General features: G+C 35.6%; 1 protein-coding gene across 2 annotated transcripts in view; it reads right to left on the bottom strand.

Annotated features, from left to right (window-relative positions):
• RPRD1A (regulation of nuclear pre-mRNA domain containing 1A) overlaps positions 1-21828 on the bottom strand; it is a 72523-nt gene that overhangs the window by 11506 nt on the left and 39189 nt on the right. Inside the window, exon 7 of one of the 2 annotated variants that reach the window (XM_082354093.1) lies at positions 456-20732. The exons of the other annotated variant lie outside the window; for it this stretch is intronic. Within the exon in view, the coding sequence (XP_082210219.1) occupies positions 20613-20732 (120 nt within the window). The 3' untranslated portion in view covers positions 456-20612. Of the gene's footprint in view, positions 1-455; positions 20733-21828 lie in introns of those variants that run through there. 2 annotated transcript variants of the gene reach the window in all.

The raw sequence follows: 21828 nt of genomic DNA, 5'->3' as shown, positions 1-21828 counted from the left end.
GAGGGTAGATACTGTTATAAATAAGCTTTATACATGTCTAGATTGAGTGTGACCCTAACCAAGATTCTGATGTGCTTACTAAATGCCAAATGCTGTTCTAAGTGGTCCATTGAATCTTCATAGGTAGAGACTCATTATCCATGCATTACAGATAATAAAACTAAAGCACAATTAACCACTAATTAAGAAACTTCCTCTTAAGTCAACAGACAGGGTCAAAAAAGCTTGAAACCTAGACAGTCTGGCTTCAGAGTCCTCACGCTTAACCATTATGCTATCTTGCCTTTTGTATCTTGGAATTGTTATTGGGATGGGTATTCTTTAGAAGTGTGTTATCCAACTGAAATCTACCTTACATGAAATATAGGATCACCACAGTCACAGGACTAACGGTTATGTCCCTAAAACTCAAAATCCAACATGTTTAGGAAACAAACTGTGACTTGTATTAGGTAGTCTAATTCTGCCATTAAAACATCTCTGGAATCCCCAGTAATGGAGAGGAGCTGTCATTTTCTCATGAATAACAGCATATGGGCCTAGAGACATTAAAAAAAAAAAAAAAAAAGGACTAATAATAATAGCAGCAACATACAGAAGACACAAGGGAAAAGAAACAAAAAAAGGCAAGGGGCTAGTCCAATCAGGAACAATGACCAATATTCCAGGAAAGTTGAACCTATCACTAATCATCAGTTTTGACCTTGGAGGGGTAGGGGGAGCCAGGAGCTGATAGGCAGCGTATCACTGAGGTCATTTCTCTGTAAGCAACTTCAAAATCAAGTGGGAAGAAGGAATTTAAGGAAGTGAGATATAACAAATTAATTTTTCTACTTGTCTGATATTTAAATTAGGAAGTACACTTAATTATGCTTTCTATAAATTTTCATTTTGTGTGACCTTTCAGCCTAAATTATTTTCATTTTCTGTGTGACATTTTAGTCTCCCTTAGTATGTATTACCCAATTACTAAAGAATCACACTATTTCAGGATCATGGAGGTCAGCCAATTTGGTATTTCCCAAATTGGGTGTCCCATGGAACATTGTTACACAAGGCTTTAATAGGCAGGCCATAAATCAGAGGTTCTGGGCTGTTTGGGAGCACACATAGTTTCTCTGCTACATCCCTGCTCCAATCTCCAATATGCTCATGTCCAGAGTGAAGCTCCAAGAAGGGAATCTGGTTTGTAACATTCCTCAAAAACCTGAAATACATGTTTGCTGAATATATACTACCATCTCCCATAGCCAGTTGTTTACATATAGAATAGTGAGGCAAACATTAGACCCAACATTTCTCTTGTCCTTGTCATTCAACCTCTTCTTGACCACCTTCAGTAACAGCAAACACTACTTTACCCTTCACTTTTAAAGAACAGTTTCACTGGATATAGAACTTTAGGTTGGTGTTTTTCCTTCAACACTTTTCACCCCACTCCCTTCTTGCTTGTGTGGTTCTACTGAGAAGTGCACTGTAATTCTTAGCCTACAGGTAAGATGTTTTTCCCCTCTGGCTTTTTTCAAGGTTTTCTCTTTGCCTTTCATTTTCTGCAGTTTGAATATGACACGCCTAAGTGCAGACTAGATTTTTTGATATCCTGTCAGGTGTTTGTTCTGTGTTTCCTGGGTCAGTGGTTTGATGTCTGTCATTAACTCTGGAATTTCTTGGCCATTATTACTTCAAATATTTCTTCTGCTTCATTTGTTCTTCTGGTATTCCAAGCACATGCATGTTACACTTTTCCAAACTGTCCCACAATTCTTGAATGTTCTGTGTTTGGTTTTCGTTTTGTTTGGGAGGGGAGGTTGTTGCTTGTTGTTGTTCTATTTTCTTTTTGCATTTCAGTTTGGAAAGTTTCTACTATCAAGCTCATTGATTTTTTCCTCAGCAGTGTCCAGTCTACTGAGGTGATCATCAAAGGCACTTTTCATTTGTCAGTGTTTATTTCTAACATTTAAAATTTGCTTTTGATTCTTTCTTAAGCATGTTCACCTCTACTTAAATCTGTTCTTGAATGGTGTCTACTTTTCATTAGAGCTGTTAACATATTAATCAGTTATTTTAAATTCCTGAACTGGTGATTCCAGAATTTGTGTCATACAAGAATTTGTTTCTGATCCTTGTATTGTCTCTTCAGGCTGTTTCTTGCCTTTTGGCATGCTTTGTAATTTTTTCAAAAGCTGAACGTGATTACCAGGCAATAAAAACTGAGGTAAATAAATCTTTATTGTGAGGTTTTACATTAATCTGGCCAGGATTGGGGCTGTATTTAAGGTTTGCTGTAGATGTAGATAGCTGAGGCTGAAACATTAAGTAGTCCTTTCACATTAGGCCAGTTCTAATTGCCAGAATGGTCTTGCTTGTCACCTGGAACATATCCACTGGTCCTAGGTTCTGCCTTCTTATGTAAACCCAACTCTTCTCTTCTGATAGCTTTCAAAGCATCTGAAGACAGGTAGCACATAAATTATGCCTGTCCTCAAGTCTAATCTCTGATATCCCCATTTGTTCAACTGTTCTCCAACGCATTTTGTTTCCATTTCCTTTGCCATCCTGGCCTCTGCCTCTGAATAAACACTGTGGTAAGTTAATTCCCTTTACTAACGCAGAATCCAGCATACATAAATTTATGTTCAATACATAAATCTGGCTGTTGTTTAACCAGCATCCAATAAAATAGAACGTACTTTCCATATTCTGAACACTTAGTGCAGCTTAACACTGTTTGTTACCACAGCTATGTCACCATGCTAACAGCTACATGACTGCTGCTTTCTTCCATGAAGTGATGCCAAGCCAGGTCCTGATCATGTTGATGCAGTTAGCTTAAAGGAATCTAAATGTAGGAACTGACAGTAGAAATTTTTAAGCAGAGAAAAGTGATAATGAAAGCAATGCAAGATTCACATTGATTCCCATTCAATTTGCACTAGTTATGGACCAATGGTTATTAAACTGTGAGCCAAAGATGCGTATTAGAGGCAGCCCTAATTCAACTGAAGTTGTAAGCAAATTTGTGCGTGTGTGCATTTTTCAAAGCTGTTGGCAACTCAAAAAAGGTTAAAAAGGGCCATGTTCTCATATTTCTGCAATCTTTCTGATGTTTCATGAATACACCTTTTTAATCAAAGAAAACTGAACACATTTAGCTATGGCCCCAAAAGTCAAAAGGTAACTAAAATCTCATTAGGAATTAGAATATAAAGCACATTATTGTAGCATACTGTGTTTAGCATCTAATAAGTTATCAAAATTTATCAAATTTTCTGATAATGACCTGCCTAGTTAATATATGTGCATTATCATTGTATGTAAATTACCTCAATTTTAAAATGTACTAAGTTTATTAATCTTAAAAAAAACCCAAGACTATTACTTTATATTGGAATAAGATCACTGGATATTAGAAAGATTCCAAGAATGGAACTGGCTTTACTTTGAAGCAGTGCCTTTCTCCATAACCTGATCTAAGCATGACTAAATTTGGGAGATACTTTACAAAGAATTTTTGCTTTAGGAAGTTATGCCTGACAGAATTCTGTCTGTGAGATTGTTAGTGTGAATGACATAAGGCTCTCCTTAAAATTTTGATTAATTTAACTAAGAGGTTCACATTTTACTTTATCAAATCTTATGTGTGCAATGATATCAAAATTACCAAGATAAATTCTAGTTCTAATATGAATCTTACTTCAAAAGTAAGGAGTGGATAAATTAGAAGGTATAGCTATCAAAAATACCACTCCCCCGATAAATTACAATGGTGTACTGAAGGACTTAGAGAGACAATGAGGACTTGTAGTAAATAGATAACTTCCAATATTCTTGATAGTAAATATCTCCCCCCCACCCCAATCTGTCACATGGACCTAGTTCTTTCAGTAAATCCAATAAGTACAACTTATTTATCCTGATGTGGATAAATGGACCTTTTTTAAAGTTCCACCCGTTTGAAATAAAGGAAACAAAAGATACAATAAATGCTAGCCACCTATAATGTTGTTAAAAAATCACTTTCACAAACATTTTTTAAAAGATGAGACTGAATATACACAACTATTTAAAACAAACAAAAAAAAGAGTGGAGTGCAATACATTAAAATATTAATAATAAGTGTTTTCAGAGGTTGGTGTAAACTTTTGAGTTGGGTTTTTTTTTCAGTATTTTCCAAATTTTCTATAATAAACATGTATTGTTTTTATGATGGGAAAGTGTTTTAGGAATAAAAGGCAAGGAAAAAAATTTAAACTGCATATTGCTTTCAAAAGATGAATTTCTAAAGTACTCAGAAGTTTCTAACTATAAGAAGGGAATAAGGGAAAAGTCAAAAGCACTGAATTTTAGAACTTAAATAGATCTCACCAATCATTAGGTTTGATATCTACATTTCGAAGATGAGGAAAAAAGGGCTTGCTATTGCACAGTTTCTTCAAGTTCACACAGTAAGTTCTAGAACCCATAACTCTCAGTTCATTATTCTAATCCACACTCCATACTCACTGAAGACTAACCAAGATAAATACTTCAGTTGGATGTAAATTTGTACATACAGTATGGCTACAACTGTCTAACATTTTTTATAATTATGCTTACAATGGTGTTTTTAATATATGATTTTTATAAGATCAAGGAAATACGATGAAGTGTTATCAGGAGCTAAGTGGTTTTAATGTATTCATTTTAATGTAATTAATGTACTTTTCAAATTTCCTTTGAAGATAATGTTAATACTTCTGTGCCTCAGTGTTCTCATTCATAAAACAGGTATAATAATAGTAATCCACCTCATACAGTCACAAATAAAAATATGATCAGTACCTAGAATGGTACCTGCACACGGAGTAAATGCTAAGTATCAGTTATTATTTTATGACAAAAATTTAAATCATCTCCCTTACAATGGAGTTTAAGTGCAATAGCAGGTATCAGGTTAGGCACTGGTAATTTTTCACCCACATAATGTATGGAAATGTTTCCCTTATGCAGGATTGGGATATTGCATTCAAGAGGCCAAAGAATTCTGGGAATCTAAAAACTAATAATCTCTTAGAGGCTTCAAGAGCAGGGTTTCTTGATGAATAGGAGTTTTTGTTGTTGTTTTCATTATGAGTGTAGACACTCAAATGAAGGAAAACTGTGCTCACTGATGAGTCAGGAAGGAGTAACAACATGCGATTGCAGAGAGAATGAAATCTAGCAGGCAGAGCCCGAGCTGACGTCCTCAAAGTCAATCTACCTCACTAGCACTAGTCATCCAGATGCTCCACTCCTTCCTACAGATAAATTCTCGGACAGGTCTAGGTAGCGAGCTGAGGAAAAAGAGTCATCTGGCAATACCAGCTGCTGGATGGGAACCAACATTAAATTCTGGCAGGTGTGAAGAACGCTGTACTCTTTGTTCCTATCTTCTTTCTTTTTCCCAGTTCTCCTTCTTTCCATCTTTTTTCTCTCCTCTGTTTTTGTTCCTTTGCCTCATGCTGAGTTCTACTGTCAAAGGAAACTCTTAACTCTGTTATCATTTACAACACAAAGTTCATTTTGTGTGAAATGTACATATACTATATACCAGTATACCTAATACTATGTATATACACTATATACAGATAATCCTAAACAGCTTTTGTGACACCAAATTCAGATTTTCACACATTGGTTAGCAAACAGGTCAAAGCTACCCTATCATGATACTACTGTCAACATTTCAGTTTTGTACAGCAGTCTGAGGAGTTACGTGGGTGCTGATACTTGCGATAAAAACAAACAAACAAACAAACAACAACAAAAAATACAAGGATAGAAATCAGACATGCTAAGAGTGGCAAATACTTGCCACACAGATACTCCCTGGACTTTGGCTGGCTTGCTGTATGTTCCATGCTAAAAGATAATGAAAACAGAATTTTACTATTCTGAATTGGGATTCAACATCAAAAACTCCAGTAATCCAAAAGTAAAGGGAATTTCACAGATCCAAAGAGAAGACGATAATGCTTCTTTACATTTCATGAGAAAGCAAGAGAAGATGGCAAATTGTTACACATTTTTTGCTTGACAGATTGAAGTTGATGAGACTGCTGTCAAAATCAGCACTGCAATATCCAGTTCAATAAAAACTAAATCCTTCAACTTGAAGATCAGTTCTTCCTGACTATATTATTTTTAAATTGCATTGTCTATATTTAATAACTTATGTCCTTACTAACTTTATATCTCAAATAATACATGGGGGCTTAAAAAACATCAATAACTACAGCAAGGAAGTTTGTAATTTTAAAAAATCTCTCTGGGCAAAAACTGTCCCTCTTAATATATGCTTTTGTTGCTAAAATTTAGTATAATTTATTTTTATTCACATTTTTAGGAATGCATCACGTGCCAACAATGGAGCACTGACTTACTACACTACGTTTAAACTTCATCAGCACAATTTTAGTTTTTCAAAATCTCACAAAGTATCTCACCTGTTCGACTGTTCCACTCTCACCTACTCTCATTTCATAGCCATTGAGGTTTTTATGTCATTGCTTACATTGTTTCCTTGCTTACTTGCCTAGAATTCCCAAACATTCCTTTGTTGATCAGAATAAAACAGTACAGAGCTTTTCATAACATGGCTGTGAGGACACCCTGTTTTCTGATCAATACTAATTAGGGATGGGACAGGATCTCGAGGTGTTTAGGCGTTTTCAGTCGTTTACATTACTGTGCTGAATTCTCTATCAACTATTTCCTAGGAGAAAAGTTCTTCCCTCTGAATCTGCTGTCTTACGTACTGTCCTTCCAAAAATGTTTGATGGTTCCAGTGATGTTACTATCTTTATGTAATTAGACTGTATGTACAACCTACTTGGGGTTGTCAGTAAAGTGGACAAGATCCAACATGAATTATCCCAGGGAATGGTTTTCCAGATACAGATGATCCGCATCCCTCCTGGGCCTCACCAGCCTGGAGGAGACACTACCCTTCTCCCCTGTTCCAAGCTTCTACAAAGACACAGACACCTCACCACTGCTACCTGGCCCAGGAAGGGGGGGAATGCACAGGAGTCGACCTCCCTGATTGTTTCCACTGCAGCACCCTTAGTCACTGTGTGTTGTTCCAACTTCCTTCTTCCCAGTGTTCCACTTCTGAGCATAGAGCATTTGTGTAAATGAGATGCTCCCCACCTTTAAGAGGGCACATGCCAGGATGTGGTTTATTTCTTCAATTCAATTCCTGTCAGTAATCCACCTTCTAAGAAGACTGCCATTTGAGGGAGGGGGGCACCTACAGCATTCCTTCTCTTATTAGAGTGGAGTTATTACATACCTCATATGTAATAAATATAATTTCTCCACTTTATCTACATCTATCTTTTAAGCAATCTTTATCAATCATTATGAATAGAACTTTCTGTGACAACGGGAATGTTCTGCATCTGCACAATCGAACAGAGTAGCCAAGAGCCACATGTGGCTACCAAGCATCTGAAATATGGCTAGTGCTGATAATTTAAACTTTATTTAATTGTAATTAATTTAAATATCACTGTGGCTAGTGGTCACCTACTGAGCAGTGCAGCTCCTTATCTCTACATTTCACCTCAACCCTCCCATTTCATCTCTCTCCTTCCATTTCATTTCTCTTCCTGTTTCATCTCCCTCTCTTCATTATATCTTTATATTTTATATTTATGTAATATATATGTAACATAAGATGTACACATCTTTATTATATAATTATATGATAAAGACAGACTAACTAGGTTTTATAATTTCTTTAATATATATTATCTTTTCTATAAGTTCTAGGAGGTGGAAAAAGCTGCCACTCAGTCTAACATCGTAAAAAGAAATCTATTCTGCTTTTGTTTTCTCTACAGAATAGAGTGAAAATCTAAATCAGGCAAGGAAATAATGTGAACACCACACTTTAATTAAGTCCAAGTCTCTTAACAGAATCAATTACATTCCAGAACGCTGGGGTAAAAGGTAAAAAACACTTCAGACCAACTTGATTTCTGAGACAATTACATCTCAGATGCCATGAAGAACTACCAAGAAGGTACACACCAGCAAATACTGTACCTAATTCTGAAAAGAGGTAGACTCTATAAACAACAGAGAGGTAGGCCTGGTGCAGATTAAGTCAGAATCTTAGAAAATGATTCAACATATTGTATAAAAGAACTTAGGAATCCAGCTGCAATCACTGAGATGCTAAGAATATAACTAGGAATATAAACACTTCTTGAGAGGACTATAAACGCTTTTTGACAGGACTATAGATATAAAAACATTGCAGACATCTTATACTCTTTTTAGAGTATCCCTATAAATAAAACATAAATTCACTGGTTAAATGATAGAACAGATATAAACTAGTTAGAAAACCTCCAAGTCTTTTTGTTTTGGGCTGAAACTTCTGAGGTACTTACTATATGCTGGGCAGTTTAGCACCCAACTCATTTAAATCTCATAATAACCATATAAAGCAGGTGTAATTATTATCTCTATTTTACAGACAAGGAAACTGAGGTACAGAGAGGTCAAACGCTTTGCCAAATGTCACTCAGCTAGTAAGTGGTGAAGCCAGAATCTAATCTCAGGTAATCCAGTTCCAGAGTCCCTACTCTTCAGCACAAGGCTAAAGTGCCTCTCGATGTGTTCACTAATCCAAGACTAAGACAATTAACAGAGAAAAATTTCTAACCACAGGCATGTTTTTAGCCTTATCTCTCGAACACATAAAAAGATCTTTATCTATAATTTAGAATATATCCTTAAGAAATCTGAAGAAGAAGCAAAGCCAAGAGAACCAAAACAAGAAATAACAAGTCAAGTTTTTTTTAAAAACTCTACAGGCTTAAACATTGACTCAATTAATTAATATAGACATATATATTTCAAAAACTAATTACATAAGAATCTGACAAACAACTCCAAGATTAAGAATGGCTGACGTGGACTTCCCTGGTGGTGCAGTTGGTTAAGAATCCACCTGCCAATGCAGGGGACACGGGTTCAAGCCCTGGTCCGGGAAGATCCCACATGCCGCAGAGCAACTAAGCCCGTGGGCCACAACTACTGAGCCTGTGCTCTAGAGCCTGCGAGTCACAACTACTGACCCCATGTGCCACAACTACTGAGGCCCACATGCCTAGAGCCTGTGCTCCACAACAAGAAAAGTTACCAAAATGAGAAGCCCGAGCACCACAACGAAGAGCAGCCCCTGCTCGCCGCAACTAGAGAAAGCCAGCCGGCGCCCAGCAAGAAAGTCCCAATGCAGCCCAAAATAAATAAATAAATTTTTTTTAAAAAGTAAAAAACATAAAAAAGAATGGCTGACGTTTAAAAAGTTAGAGGTAGTCCCAAAATTAGCATGAGCAAAAAAATGCCAGTGCTACACTGTCAAAAATATACGCCACCAAAAAAAAAAAAAAACACCCTCAGAGCCTACAAAAAAGCTCTACGTTATTTATGTTGTAATAAATATTTTATTTACTGGAAATAACTTAAATATTCTTTACTTAAAGAATAAAAAATATAAAGACTCATTATATAATTATTTACTTTGCTTACTGAAATGATCCTTAAGATCCTTTCTCAGAGCCCATTACTTTCACCAAACATATACTTTCAAATACCTATTTACTTGCACAATTCCTAAACCCATGGATTAGGAAAAGTAATCTAAAAGCAGGGAGAGATTGACCCACCTCCCAGAATAATGGAAATAAAAACAAAAATAAACAAATAGGACCCAATGAAAATTAAAAGCTTTTGCACAGCAAAGCAAACTATAAACAAGACGAAAAGACAACCCTCAGAATGGGAGAAAATATTTGCAAATGAATCAACGGACAAAGGATTAATCTCCAAAATATATAGACAGCTCATGCAGCTCAATATTAGAAAAACAAACAACCCAATCAAAAAATGGGCAGAAGACCTAAATAGACATTTCTCCAAAGAAGACATACAGATAGATGGCTAAGAGGCACATGAAAAGCTGCTCAATATCACTAATTATTAGAGAAATGCAAATCAAAACTACAATCAGGTATCACCTCACACAGGTTAGAATGGGCATCATAAGAAATCTACAAACAACAAATGCTGAAGAGGGTGTGGAGAAAAGGGAACCCTCCTGCACTGTTGGTGGGAACGTAAATTGATACAGCCACTATGGAGAACAGTATGGAGGTTCCTTAAAAAACTAAAAATAGAATTACCATGTGACCCAGCAATCCCACTACTGGGCATATACCCAGAGAAAACCATAATTCAAAAAGACACATGCATTCCAATGTTCATTGCAGCACTATTTACAATAGCCAGGTCATGAAATCAACTTAAATGCCCATCGACAGACGAATGGATAAAGAAGATGTGGTACATATATACAATGGAGTATTACTCAGCCATAAAAAGGAATGAAATTGTGTCATCTGTAGAGATGTGGATGGACCTAGAGACTGTCATATGAGTAAAGTAAGTCAGAAAGAGAAAAACAAATATCAGATATTAACACATATATGTGGAATCTAGAAAAATGGTACAGATGAACTGGTTTGCAGGGCAGAAATAGAGACACAGATGTAGAGAACAAACATATGGACACCAAGGGGGGAAAGTGATGGGCCGGTGGTGGTGGGATGAACTGGGAGATTGGGATTGACAATATATACACTAATACGTATAAAATAGATAATAAGAAGCTGCTGTATAAAAAAATAAATAAATAGGGCTCCCCTGGTGGCACAGTGGTTAAGAATCCACCTGTCAATGCAGAGGACACAGGTTCCAGCCCTGGTCTGGGACGATCCCACATGCCGCGGAGCAACTAAGCCAGTGAGCCACTGGTGGCTCAGTGAGCCACTACTGAGCCTGCACTCTAGAGTCTGCGAGCCACAACTACTGAAGCCCGCGCGCCTAGAGCCCATGCTCCGCAACAAGAGAAGCCACCGCAATGAGAAGCCCGCGCACCGCAACGAAGAGTAGTCCCCACTCACCGCAACCAGAGAAAGCCTGTGTGCGGCAACGAAGACCCAACACAGCCAAAAATAAATTTTAAAATAAATAAATAAATAATGAATTTTGCTACAAAAATAAAAGTAGGGAGAGAAAATGCTTTAAGCACTCATTGCTAGCAATAAAAAATATATGAAGCTAACCTACAAAGAAACACATATGAAGGTTTATAAAAAGTAGACAGTAGCGAATTAAGCAGTATTTTACATTTATATTAAATAGGTCCAAACACTCCTGTAGACTTCACCAAGCTCTGGAGGCAGGACTATTTTACAGTCGTTACACATATTTATACTACAGATTCTCATGTGTGTCACTCTAACAAAGCAACCTGCGCCTGTGGGGACTCCCAGCAGCACGGAGAAGGTCCAAGGACCACAGTGACTAAAGGAGTACTGGATGGTGTGGCTGGTGGGCTGGCAAAACAGAGGCAAAGCTCCAGTCAGGTCTGGGCTGACTGCGCAAACTCACAAAACTCTGGCCCTAACATCTCCTCTGACTCTGATTTCCTATGCACTTGCCTCAGAGTTGCAGGGTAAAAGCTGTAATAAATCTCTCTTTTTCAATAGAGATCAATAAAAAACGGACAAAACTCTCCACTCCCACCATTAGACAAGCATGCTGCGAGGAAGGACAAGTACAACAAAAACAACAGCAACATCAACAAAAACTCATGGGAAAAACTGAAGGAAAATAACAGAAAGGAGAAAAAGTGATGAAAAAAGATAAGCAATGTGGAATAAAGATTCAAAAGATTCAATATATACGTAATAGGAATTTAAAGAGAAACTATAAAAAATTAACAAAAATAAAAGGCAACATGCATTTTTCTGATAAAAGGGCATATCAGTGTCAAGCCAAATTAATGAAAGGCCAATATCCTAGATATATGACAGTCAAACTGTTAAATGTGTATGAGAAAGGAAAAAATACAGTAATTAGGCCAAAAGAAAAAAAGTGACCCAAGAATTCTATATTCAGCCAAGCAGACATTCACAGGTGAGCAGAAAGGAAAGGCACTCTCAGACACGCCAGGAGTTGCACTATTTTGTTATTCTTCATGACTTCCACATCTCTGTCCTTTATTTTGACATAGTTGACTGGAATAGCTTTTCAAGTAAATTTTTTAATGACAAATAATATATGAATAATGTAATAAAATTTAAAAATATGATTCTCTACAGACCACTAAAAGGATCTAGGATTCTATAAATAAAACTGGTCGGTAAGGAAGAAAGAGAAGAGAGGGAGAAACTAAAAGAGGGCTACTATTTCAAATTATGCAATTTCAATATCAGTAGTAGGCTGTGGTTTTTATCTACCATTCTAGACTTCTGGTATATTCCACGTTTTCCCCAACAAATAAATGTGAATGTACACACACACACACACACACACACACACACACACATATATAGGTGAACAAATACTTTTGTGAAATTTCATAAATAAAAGTATATAATAAACTTCTAGCAACTGTCCAGAAAATGGAGAAGACTACTCTCAAAACCGTATGCTCCCTTTACATCAGAAACATTCAAGCAGATAGATTAATCTATCTTTTGGGAAGAAAGATTAACCTATCTTTCAGGAAGTGTGCTAGAATAATTTCCAGCACTGGGTAGGTTAGATGATCTTCAAACTATTTTGAGTAACAAATATCAATCTAAGACTATAACCATCACTTTTCAATGAAAAAACAAAACACTCATTTTAAAAAATGGACAAAGGATTTCTCCAAAGGTGGTAAACAAATGGCCAACAAGTGTATGAAAAGATGCTCAATATCACTATTAGGAAAATGCAAAGCAAAACCACAATGAGATACCGCTTCACATCCATTAGGATGGCTACTGACCAACAGAAACAAGTGTTGGCAAGGATGTGGAGAAATTGGAACCCTGTGCACTGTTGGTGGGAATCTAAAATAGTTGTCATTATAGATGATATAGTATGGTAATAACATTTTCCCAGAAAAATGGAAAACAGAATTACCATATGATCCAACAATCCCACTCCTGGGTATACACCCAAAAGATGTGAAGCAAGAAATCAAAGAGATATCTGCTATGAACCCATGTTCATAGCAGCATTATTCACAATAGCCAAAAGGTGAAAGCTACTCAAGTGTCCACTGATGGATAATTGGGAAAACAAAATGTGGTATTATATATATTATGAAATACTATTCAGCCTTAAAAAAGAAATTCTGGCACATGGTATGACACGGATGAACCTAGAGAACATAATGCTAAGTGAAATAAGCCAGTCACAAAAGGACAAACACTGTATGATTCCACGTATATTAGATACCTGGCATAGACAAATTCATAGAGACAGGTAGTCAGGGGCAGTAGGGAATGGGGAGTTGATTAATGGGTATAGTTTCAGTTTTGCAACATGAAAAGAGTTCTGGAGACTGGTTACACAAGAACATGAATATACTTAACACAAACACTTTTAAAAATGGTTAATATGATCAATTGTATGTCTATCTTAACTACAATTTTTTTTTTTAATGTAAAAGAAAAAAACACTATACCATCACTTTAAGTGCTCCCAGAATTTGTCCCACTAACTACTTCTAGAGTACTATGCAATTTAAAATGATCTGGTAGAAGGCCAAAAGCAGAAAAAAATCATTATGTAAAATAAGGGCTCTGGTACTTATTGCCAACTGTCCTTCACATAGAATGGGTGATATACGAATTTATATCAACAATGTAGGAGTCCCCACTGCCACCTTCCCTTGCCATCACAGAGGATGTTCATTTTCTTAAACTGTAGCTGACTTGATCATGAAAATCACATCGTTTATTACTTTTTCTTGTTTTCCCCTACTCCTAGGAATTTGAGAAAATTATCACAGATAAGCAAAGATTTTTAGCTAAAAGGTGATTTAAAACAATGTTTTTCAATGGCAAGAAACTGGAAAAAACAAATGCCAAACAGGCAGCTGGCTAAAGAAATACTTCTTTAAAGCAGAATATGATCTAGCTATTAAAATGAGAATATCTGTAATCATGGGAAAACGTTTACAGTAAATGTGTAAAAAGGACAATGTGTAAAAATGTCACTAGATGCTAACGTAATAACTGATTCCATCTTCCAAATCTTGTCAAGGGTTATTTAAGGGGTAATGAGACTTTAGGTGGTCTCTGTGCTTACCAATGGTTTCTAAACTATGAGGAGCACATACTACTTCTACAATTTTTTTTAAAGAACTAAAATTTATTGACCTACTTAAAACCAAAATCATCCTTTCCCCCCCCGCCACAAACTAGTTTCTTAGTTTAATATCCTCTTAGTCAGTGCCAGAATTATTTGCCCCATCGTTTTCAATATCTCATTTATCTGATTCCTCCTACTTCTCAGACCCAATTAACAAATTATGGTGATTCAATTGTTCCCCATACCTGCCCATTCCTTTATTTTCTCACTGCTATCATCAACTATGGTTCAGGCCTTCATTACCCACAATATAAAATTTTCCAATTAAGTCATATCTTGGTCTCCCTATTGTAAATCTCTTGCCATTCTAATCCACTTAGCAACCATAACCAGGTCTCCAAACACTACTACCAGTCCTCTCTGTCCTTTGGACTATTATAGCCATCTGCTCGGCCAGCCATTCACTGCCCTTCACAATTTGGTTCCAACCTACTCATCAATCTCATCGCACTCCTAGTAATTCTTAGCTGCTACAGCAGCAACAAATAATTGTAGTAGCTGTCAGTTATTGAGCACTTACTTTGCCTCACACAGGGTGCTAACTGCTTTATATGCATAAATTCCTTAATCACAATGCCTCTCTTGAAGGATATTACTATTATGAGTTCTATTCCACAAAGGAGTTAACAAGCAGAGCGCAATTAGAGCCTAATTAACAAACACAGGCTTAAGGACTGATTTCATTTGTAGCTCCAGTTCTTCCACCAGGTAGCACTGTGACGCTTACAAATTCTGCACTTATGGACTCATGAGTACTACTGTTCATTTGTCATTCATGTTTTCTAACATGTTGTTAATGTGTTATTCTACTAAAGGAAAAAAAAGGGTAAACTGGTAAAATAATTTTAAAATTTCAAAATGGTCATTCATTCTTTTGTTCAAAATGCTCAGCTGCAGTTCTAGAATTCACAGTCCTTGAACACACAACCACTTTTTTTTTTAAGTACTGGGCTATACTAATATGACTTAAAATTAGTTAACCTATTTTGTGCTGGATACGACTTTCTTCAAAAACCTCAAGTATCTTTAATCATTTTATCAAAGCATCATTCTTTTGTAACTTAATTACAAAAGAAATCAATTTAAAATATAAACATTACATACTCCTTGCAAACTACATTTGTACTAGCATTCATTCATTCATTCATCATTCGATGGCCAACTATCATTTACTCACTCAACAAAAACACCAGACTGCCTACTAGGAGAAAAGTACTGCTCCAAGCACTTAGGATAGAGCAATAAACATGAAAAACAAAACAAAGTTCTTCTTCTCATGGTGCTCACATTCCAGGCAGGTACAGATGATAACTAAGTATACAAAGTTTTAAACTTCAAACAGTGGTAAGTTCCATGAAGAAAAAATTTAAAAAACAAAAAAACAAAAATGACAATGTAATACAGTGGTAGGGAGCAATGTATTGGCATGAATCAGCAATGTAATACAGAAGAGTAGGTGGAATCAAATGAAATGGATAGAGAAGGGCTCTAAAGAGGTGACAGAGGAACTTAAACCTGAATGAAAAAAGGAACCAGCTAAGTAAAGATTAGGAGAGAGCACTCCAGCCACCTTGTTAGCAATCAGTAAAGCAAAAGCTCTGGGGTGAGAACTTGCTTCATCTGCTTAAAGAGCAAAATGGATGCCTTTGAGATGGTTACAAGATGAGGTTAAATGGAGACTCAAGACTAGTGATCTCATAGACCATATATGGAGTTTAAAATAATATCCAAAAGTGTAATGGGAAGCATTGGAGAGTTTTACATAGGGGAATGATGAGACCTATTTTCTTAAAAGATCAATCTGGCTGCAGTGATGTAGACAGTTAAGAGAGGGAATAGGAATATCAGTTGTTAACAATCCAGGCAACAGACAAGAGTAATTTGGCAGGAGTTATGAAACATATTATTAGTTCTATTTAATTAGACACAAAAGGTCTTCCATTTATATAACAAACTGAACTCATGTTTATCTCCACACCCTCCCAAAAAGTCACTAAAATAATAAAACAATTTATAAGGGCGGAAACCCACAAAGACAGAGAAGAGGGAACCACAGTACACAAATGTCCTGAAATTTTTGGAAGATGGAAAAAAATGAAACAGGGATAATGACCAAAAATAATGTAATTCATCCTGAGTAATTTTGGATAGTCTCAGGACTTTGGGGCATCAACCTCCTTGAAATGTAACGGTGAGTCTTAAGGTTGACAATGAAGAGCAAATAGATATCTTTACATCAATCTGTTAAAACTCATCCCATAGAGCCAAAAAATGAGGGATAAGAAACTAAGCCAAAGATCTGCATTTGGAGATACAAATCACACAGATAAGAGGTGAGGCCCTGTTCTGAATACAGATGCCGTATCTTAGCTACGCAGCAAATTTAAAACATTTTCTCTAGAGAAAAGGAATGGCTCAGAAGAGAAGACCTATACAGAGAACGATTATCTGGGAATCATCGAAGACAATGATCTAGTATAATACTATTGAAAATCTTTAACATGAATCAGCAATTTCATCTTTAGGAATTTATCACAAGAGATGATATAAGTGAGTAAAGGGGGCTTCCCTGGTGGCGCAGTGGTTAAGAATCTGCCTGCCAATGCAAGGGACACGGGGTCGATCCCTGGCCCGGGAAGATCCCACATGCCACGGAGCAACTAAGCCCGTGCGCCACAACTACTGAGCCTGAGCTCTAGAGCCCGCAAGCCACAACTACTGAGCCCATGTGCCGCAACTACTGAAGCCTGCATGCCTAGAGCCCGTGCTCTGCAACGAGAAGCCATGACAATGAGAAGCCTCCACTCGCCACAACTAGAGAAAGCCCGCGCTCAGCAATGAAGACCTAACACAGCCATAAATAAATAAATAAATAAATAAATAAATAAATTTTTTTTTTTTTAAAAAAGTGAGTAAAGGGTTAATAAAAGAGAGATGTTCACTGGGAATTCCCTGGCAGTCCAGTGGTTAGGACTCGGTGCTTTCACTGCTGAGGGCCCGGGTTCAATCCCCAGTTGGGGAACTAAGATCCCACAAGCCGCGTGGCATGGCCAAAAAAACAAAAGACGTTCACTGCAATACTGTTTATAGTATCAAACCAATGAAAGTAATTAGTCATAAAGAACAGATAGCTATGATATAGCCATACATTAAAAAGGAAAACACTGACATAAGATGAACATAAAATATTACATGAAAAGGACAATATGCAAAATAATACATGGACCCAACACATGGCGCTAAGCCTTTTGCTTATGTAGCTTTTTTCCTATGATGAAAATAGCTTATTTGCATAATAAATAAAAATAATTAAAAGATTACATGATTCTTGAATAATGGATAAATTAACCATAAAGTTTTTAGACTTAATGATATTTCGATCTCAAAAAATTATCTAAGAAATCATTAAGAAACTAGTTATCATTTGCTTCTTTAAAAAATCCATATAGCTCCATCTTATCAAATTAATTTTAAATTTAAATGAAGTCAATATGATTTCAATGGAAAAACAAAGTAAAATATAAAGAAATAACTGAACCACAGATGAAACATTCCATAAGCTGTTCTCCATATTCTTCCTACTATCCCCTTGAATGATATTTGTAATTTGATAAATCAATAACCATCAAAAAAGCTACATGAAAACAACACCTTCAGCAACACACTTTTAAATCTGCATTTTCAGTGCTATATATTTAAAACATTCTTATATCCTATATTAGGAGATGACATTAAGCATTTCTAATCACTAAATGTCTCAGGCAAAGCAAAATTTATCTTTAAGCATTTTAAAAAAATGGAAATTGAAATTTTTGGAAAACAAAATTTTATAAAAGCAAGCACTCTTGAAAAGACCAATTAAGAAATGTCTACTTAGCAAAACGTCATTTAAAATATTAATTATGAAGGCAAATATATATAAGATAATAAGTGGGAAGAAAATATAATTCATATGCACAATAATCATGATTAGCTAAAATTACAGACATGAAAAATACCGAAAAGTAATAAAAACAAAAATCTACCAAGTAGCTAAATGTGGGTAAAACAAATGAGCCAGTAGAATAGAAAACTGACCACATTCATGTATACACATGTATATATACAAATAAATGACAGAAATGGCATTTTACAATATAGTAAAATATAGACTGTCATTAATTGACTAATCGTTAATCAATAAATGACGGGACATTTACTATCACTTTCAGACAATTAGTTATATCCCTACATCATATATACCATGAACAAAAAAATCCTAATGGATAAAATTATTAGGAAAAAAAAACTACAGAAAACTTGTATTTTTGTGGTTATGAATTGAGAAGGTGATCTTAAGTATATCCAAAAAACCTAGAATCTATAAAGGCAAAGACAAATATTAATTTGTCTTAGAACCATAAACTTAGAACCAAACAGAAAAGTAGCCAAAGGATATAGGAAATTCGCAGCAGAAATAAAAAGGCTAATAAATATTTTTAAATGAGCAATCTGAGTGAATAAAAAAAATTTTTTTAACCTATCAGATATGCAAAAATTTTAAAGATCACTGACATTCAAATTCAGTGTTGGGTGAGGTTGTGCAGGAAAAGATGCACTTATACTTCAAGGAGTGTAAAAAGGCAAAACCTTTTGGAGGGCTTGAGTACATTATCAACATTTAAACAGACATTCTTTTTGACCCACCTATTCTATTCTACTTCTGAGAATCAATCCAACAGATATACTAGCACAGCTGTACAAACCTGCATCACCAGGATGTTCTCTCTGGTACTACCTATAATGCACAAAACTTAAAGCAACTCAATGGATGCAATCTGACACCATGAGAAGGGACTGACTTAAACAAACAACATTCATACAAAGATTATGCCCTCATTTTTTTTTTAATGAGGTAAATCTGAATATACTGATGTAAGACTACAAAAGATAAACACTATCCTTTCTGACAGCTTTCCCATCCTGACTTCTAGAACTTGGAACTATGATTTGATTTCTCCTTTTAAGAGCCATCAAACTTTGATTTCCAATTTTCTATGGCGGTCTAAACAGGGATTTTATAAAAGCATGTTTTCTTATACCAATTGTATCATGAAAAGAAGTATTAAAAATTGAGCGACAAAATGTTATCATGGCGAATGATTCCCATAGCAATCTATGAAATAGATTTTTAAACATAAATTAGGTTTATTAATTAGGTTTATTAGTCTATTTTAAGTTATCTGCTTTAATAACCAGCTGAAGGCAGTTACAAGTTTAAAAAATGATTCATAATTTTCAAAAATTTTAAAAACACTTCATGTTTTCATTCATTACAAATGCTTTAACGGTGGCCTGCTTAAGAAATATGAAATAGCCAATTCCTGAACTGATACTTTAAATTTATGTCCTTTTTTTTTTTTAAAGAGCAATTAATGACATGTCAATACCTGGTCAATCACAGTTGATGTTCAAAGATGCCTGATAAGTGAAAACTATGTGATGCTATCACAGCTGATATGGTAAGTATAAATCCTGACCTCTCAGTCTCAACTTCAAAGGGATGCCACCTACTTGGTACAAATAAGCGTCTAAATAACTCAAATCATTTTCACATCTTCTGACACAAGAATCACCTAGTTATAAATGATAATTTACAAAGAGTTCTATGGAATAACTTCCTAGTTTATTAGAAATCTAAATATTTTTTACTTGTAAGAAAAGTTTGACATAATTTAGGTGGTTTATTTATAATATGAAAATCCAGTCATGCTAAAAAACAACAAAAAAGTTCCTAGAACACTTTGAGAAAGTGATTACCTCCAAGGAGGGAGGAAACAGAGCTGGAGAGAGAGGGCTTTAGCTGTTGCTGTAATCTTACATTTAAGCAAAAACTGAAAGCGAAATTGTCATTTTGCAGGCAGACTCCCTAGGTTCTAAACAACTCACTGCCTCTTTGTGACCTTTAGCAAGTTATTTCATCTCCCAGTACCTCAGTTTCCTTTATCTGTAAAATTTGGATAATAACATTACCTGCTACATAGGTTTAATGAGTTGATATATGTGAAGTGCTTAGAATAGTACCTGACACATGGTAAATTTTAGTGCCATTATTATCATCAGCCTCACCACCTATAATTATCAATCATGAAATCCAGCTGGTACCTGACACATGGTAAATTTTACTGCCATTATTATCATCAGCCTCACCACCTATAATTATCAAACATGAAATCTGGCTGGAAGGCACTGGGAAAAGAGGGGGTTAAGGTGGGATGGTATCTGATCTTTTTTCTACACGTTTCAAATATAAATGCTATTTTTGTAATGAGTGATATATAACCAGTTTAAGTGAGAAAGCAGTATGAAGGAGAATAACAAAGCTTCAGTCTTCAATTTTCAAAAACATGAGACAATTCAGGCTTTGGATTTTGATATTTATTTTTAGCAGGAAGAATATGCTAATGATGATGACATCGTTAGAAGATACGCCCATGTCCAATACCTGCAACAGAAGCTCAATAGAAGTTAAAGAAACCATACCAAAGACTAAAGACAAAAATTGTATGACATTACTTACCCTTAATTCTGCTAACAATAAAACAAGTAACAGTATATTTAGGATTGAAGTTCCATCACAAGATCAAAAACTGGCAAGTTAACTATGAAATGTATTTTTTTGAAAAATTCTATCTTTTCCTTTCTATGTAAAATTGGGCAGCCTCTCTAAAAGTAGAGTACAGTGTCAACAACTATGAGTGTGTATATGTGAGCAGAGGAGGGGCAGACTGAAAAGGTGCAATGCTAAACAATGCTACAATTTGGGGTGGGAGAGCTCTGCTGCTGATACTAATTAACTGCTATCACAGGTAGAGATGGCAATCATCTTTGGCACAATTAGAGACTGCTGAAACAAGAACTAAACGCTAATAAATAAAAGCAACTTAACAGAGGCAGCATCATAACATACCTACAAATTTAAAGAGAACTGTCTTAAAAAAGGGATCCAGACATATGAGAAATTCTCCTACATATTATTAGAAAAAGAAATTGCTACAGCAGCAAACAATTTAAACAAGAACTAATCAAATGCAAGATTCTTTTAAATAAAACCAAATCTGGTTCATCCACCCCTGACAATGGCTACTCTGTTCAAAGGAAATTTGAGAGTGTTTCTTTTTTTAACCCCTGCACCTCCAGACTTCTCATCAACAGTATCAATCATCATTCAATTTAAAGAAGCAATAATAACTTTCTACCTAAGGGTGTGTCTGAGCCAAGAGTGGGGTAGGAATATGTTAAGCATCAGAATCAGGGATGGGAATAAAGGAGTAACTTGAAGACTACCTTCCCAAACAAAAATGATGTTCAGGAACAGGGAGACTGGGGATACCCATAACAAAAAGTCTTTATTTCATAACTGTATACCCAAAAGACTGCATGTACTCAGACAGAAATTAAATAAGTCCAACCATAATTTACTGTAGTTGACACCAGACTTTATACCAACTGCTATTTTCCCATTATTTTTGTTCTTGAAGATAAAGGTTTAAGCTCAGAAGACGAAATACTATTACTGGAATTTCACGTGAATAATTTTA

The sequence above is a fragment of the Balaenoptera borealis genome (genome assembly GCF_965194805.1).
Source record: "Balaenoptera borealis genome assembly, chromosome: 14".
NCBI classification, from domain to species: domain Eukaryota; kingdom Metazoa; phylum Chordata; class Mammalia; order Artiodactyla; family Balaenopteridae; genus Balaenoptera; species Balaenoptera borealis.
Note: the sequence above shows the minus strand (reverse complement) of the source record. Positions and strands in the feature narration are given on the sequence as shown.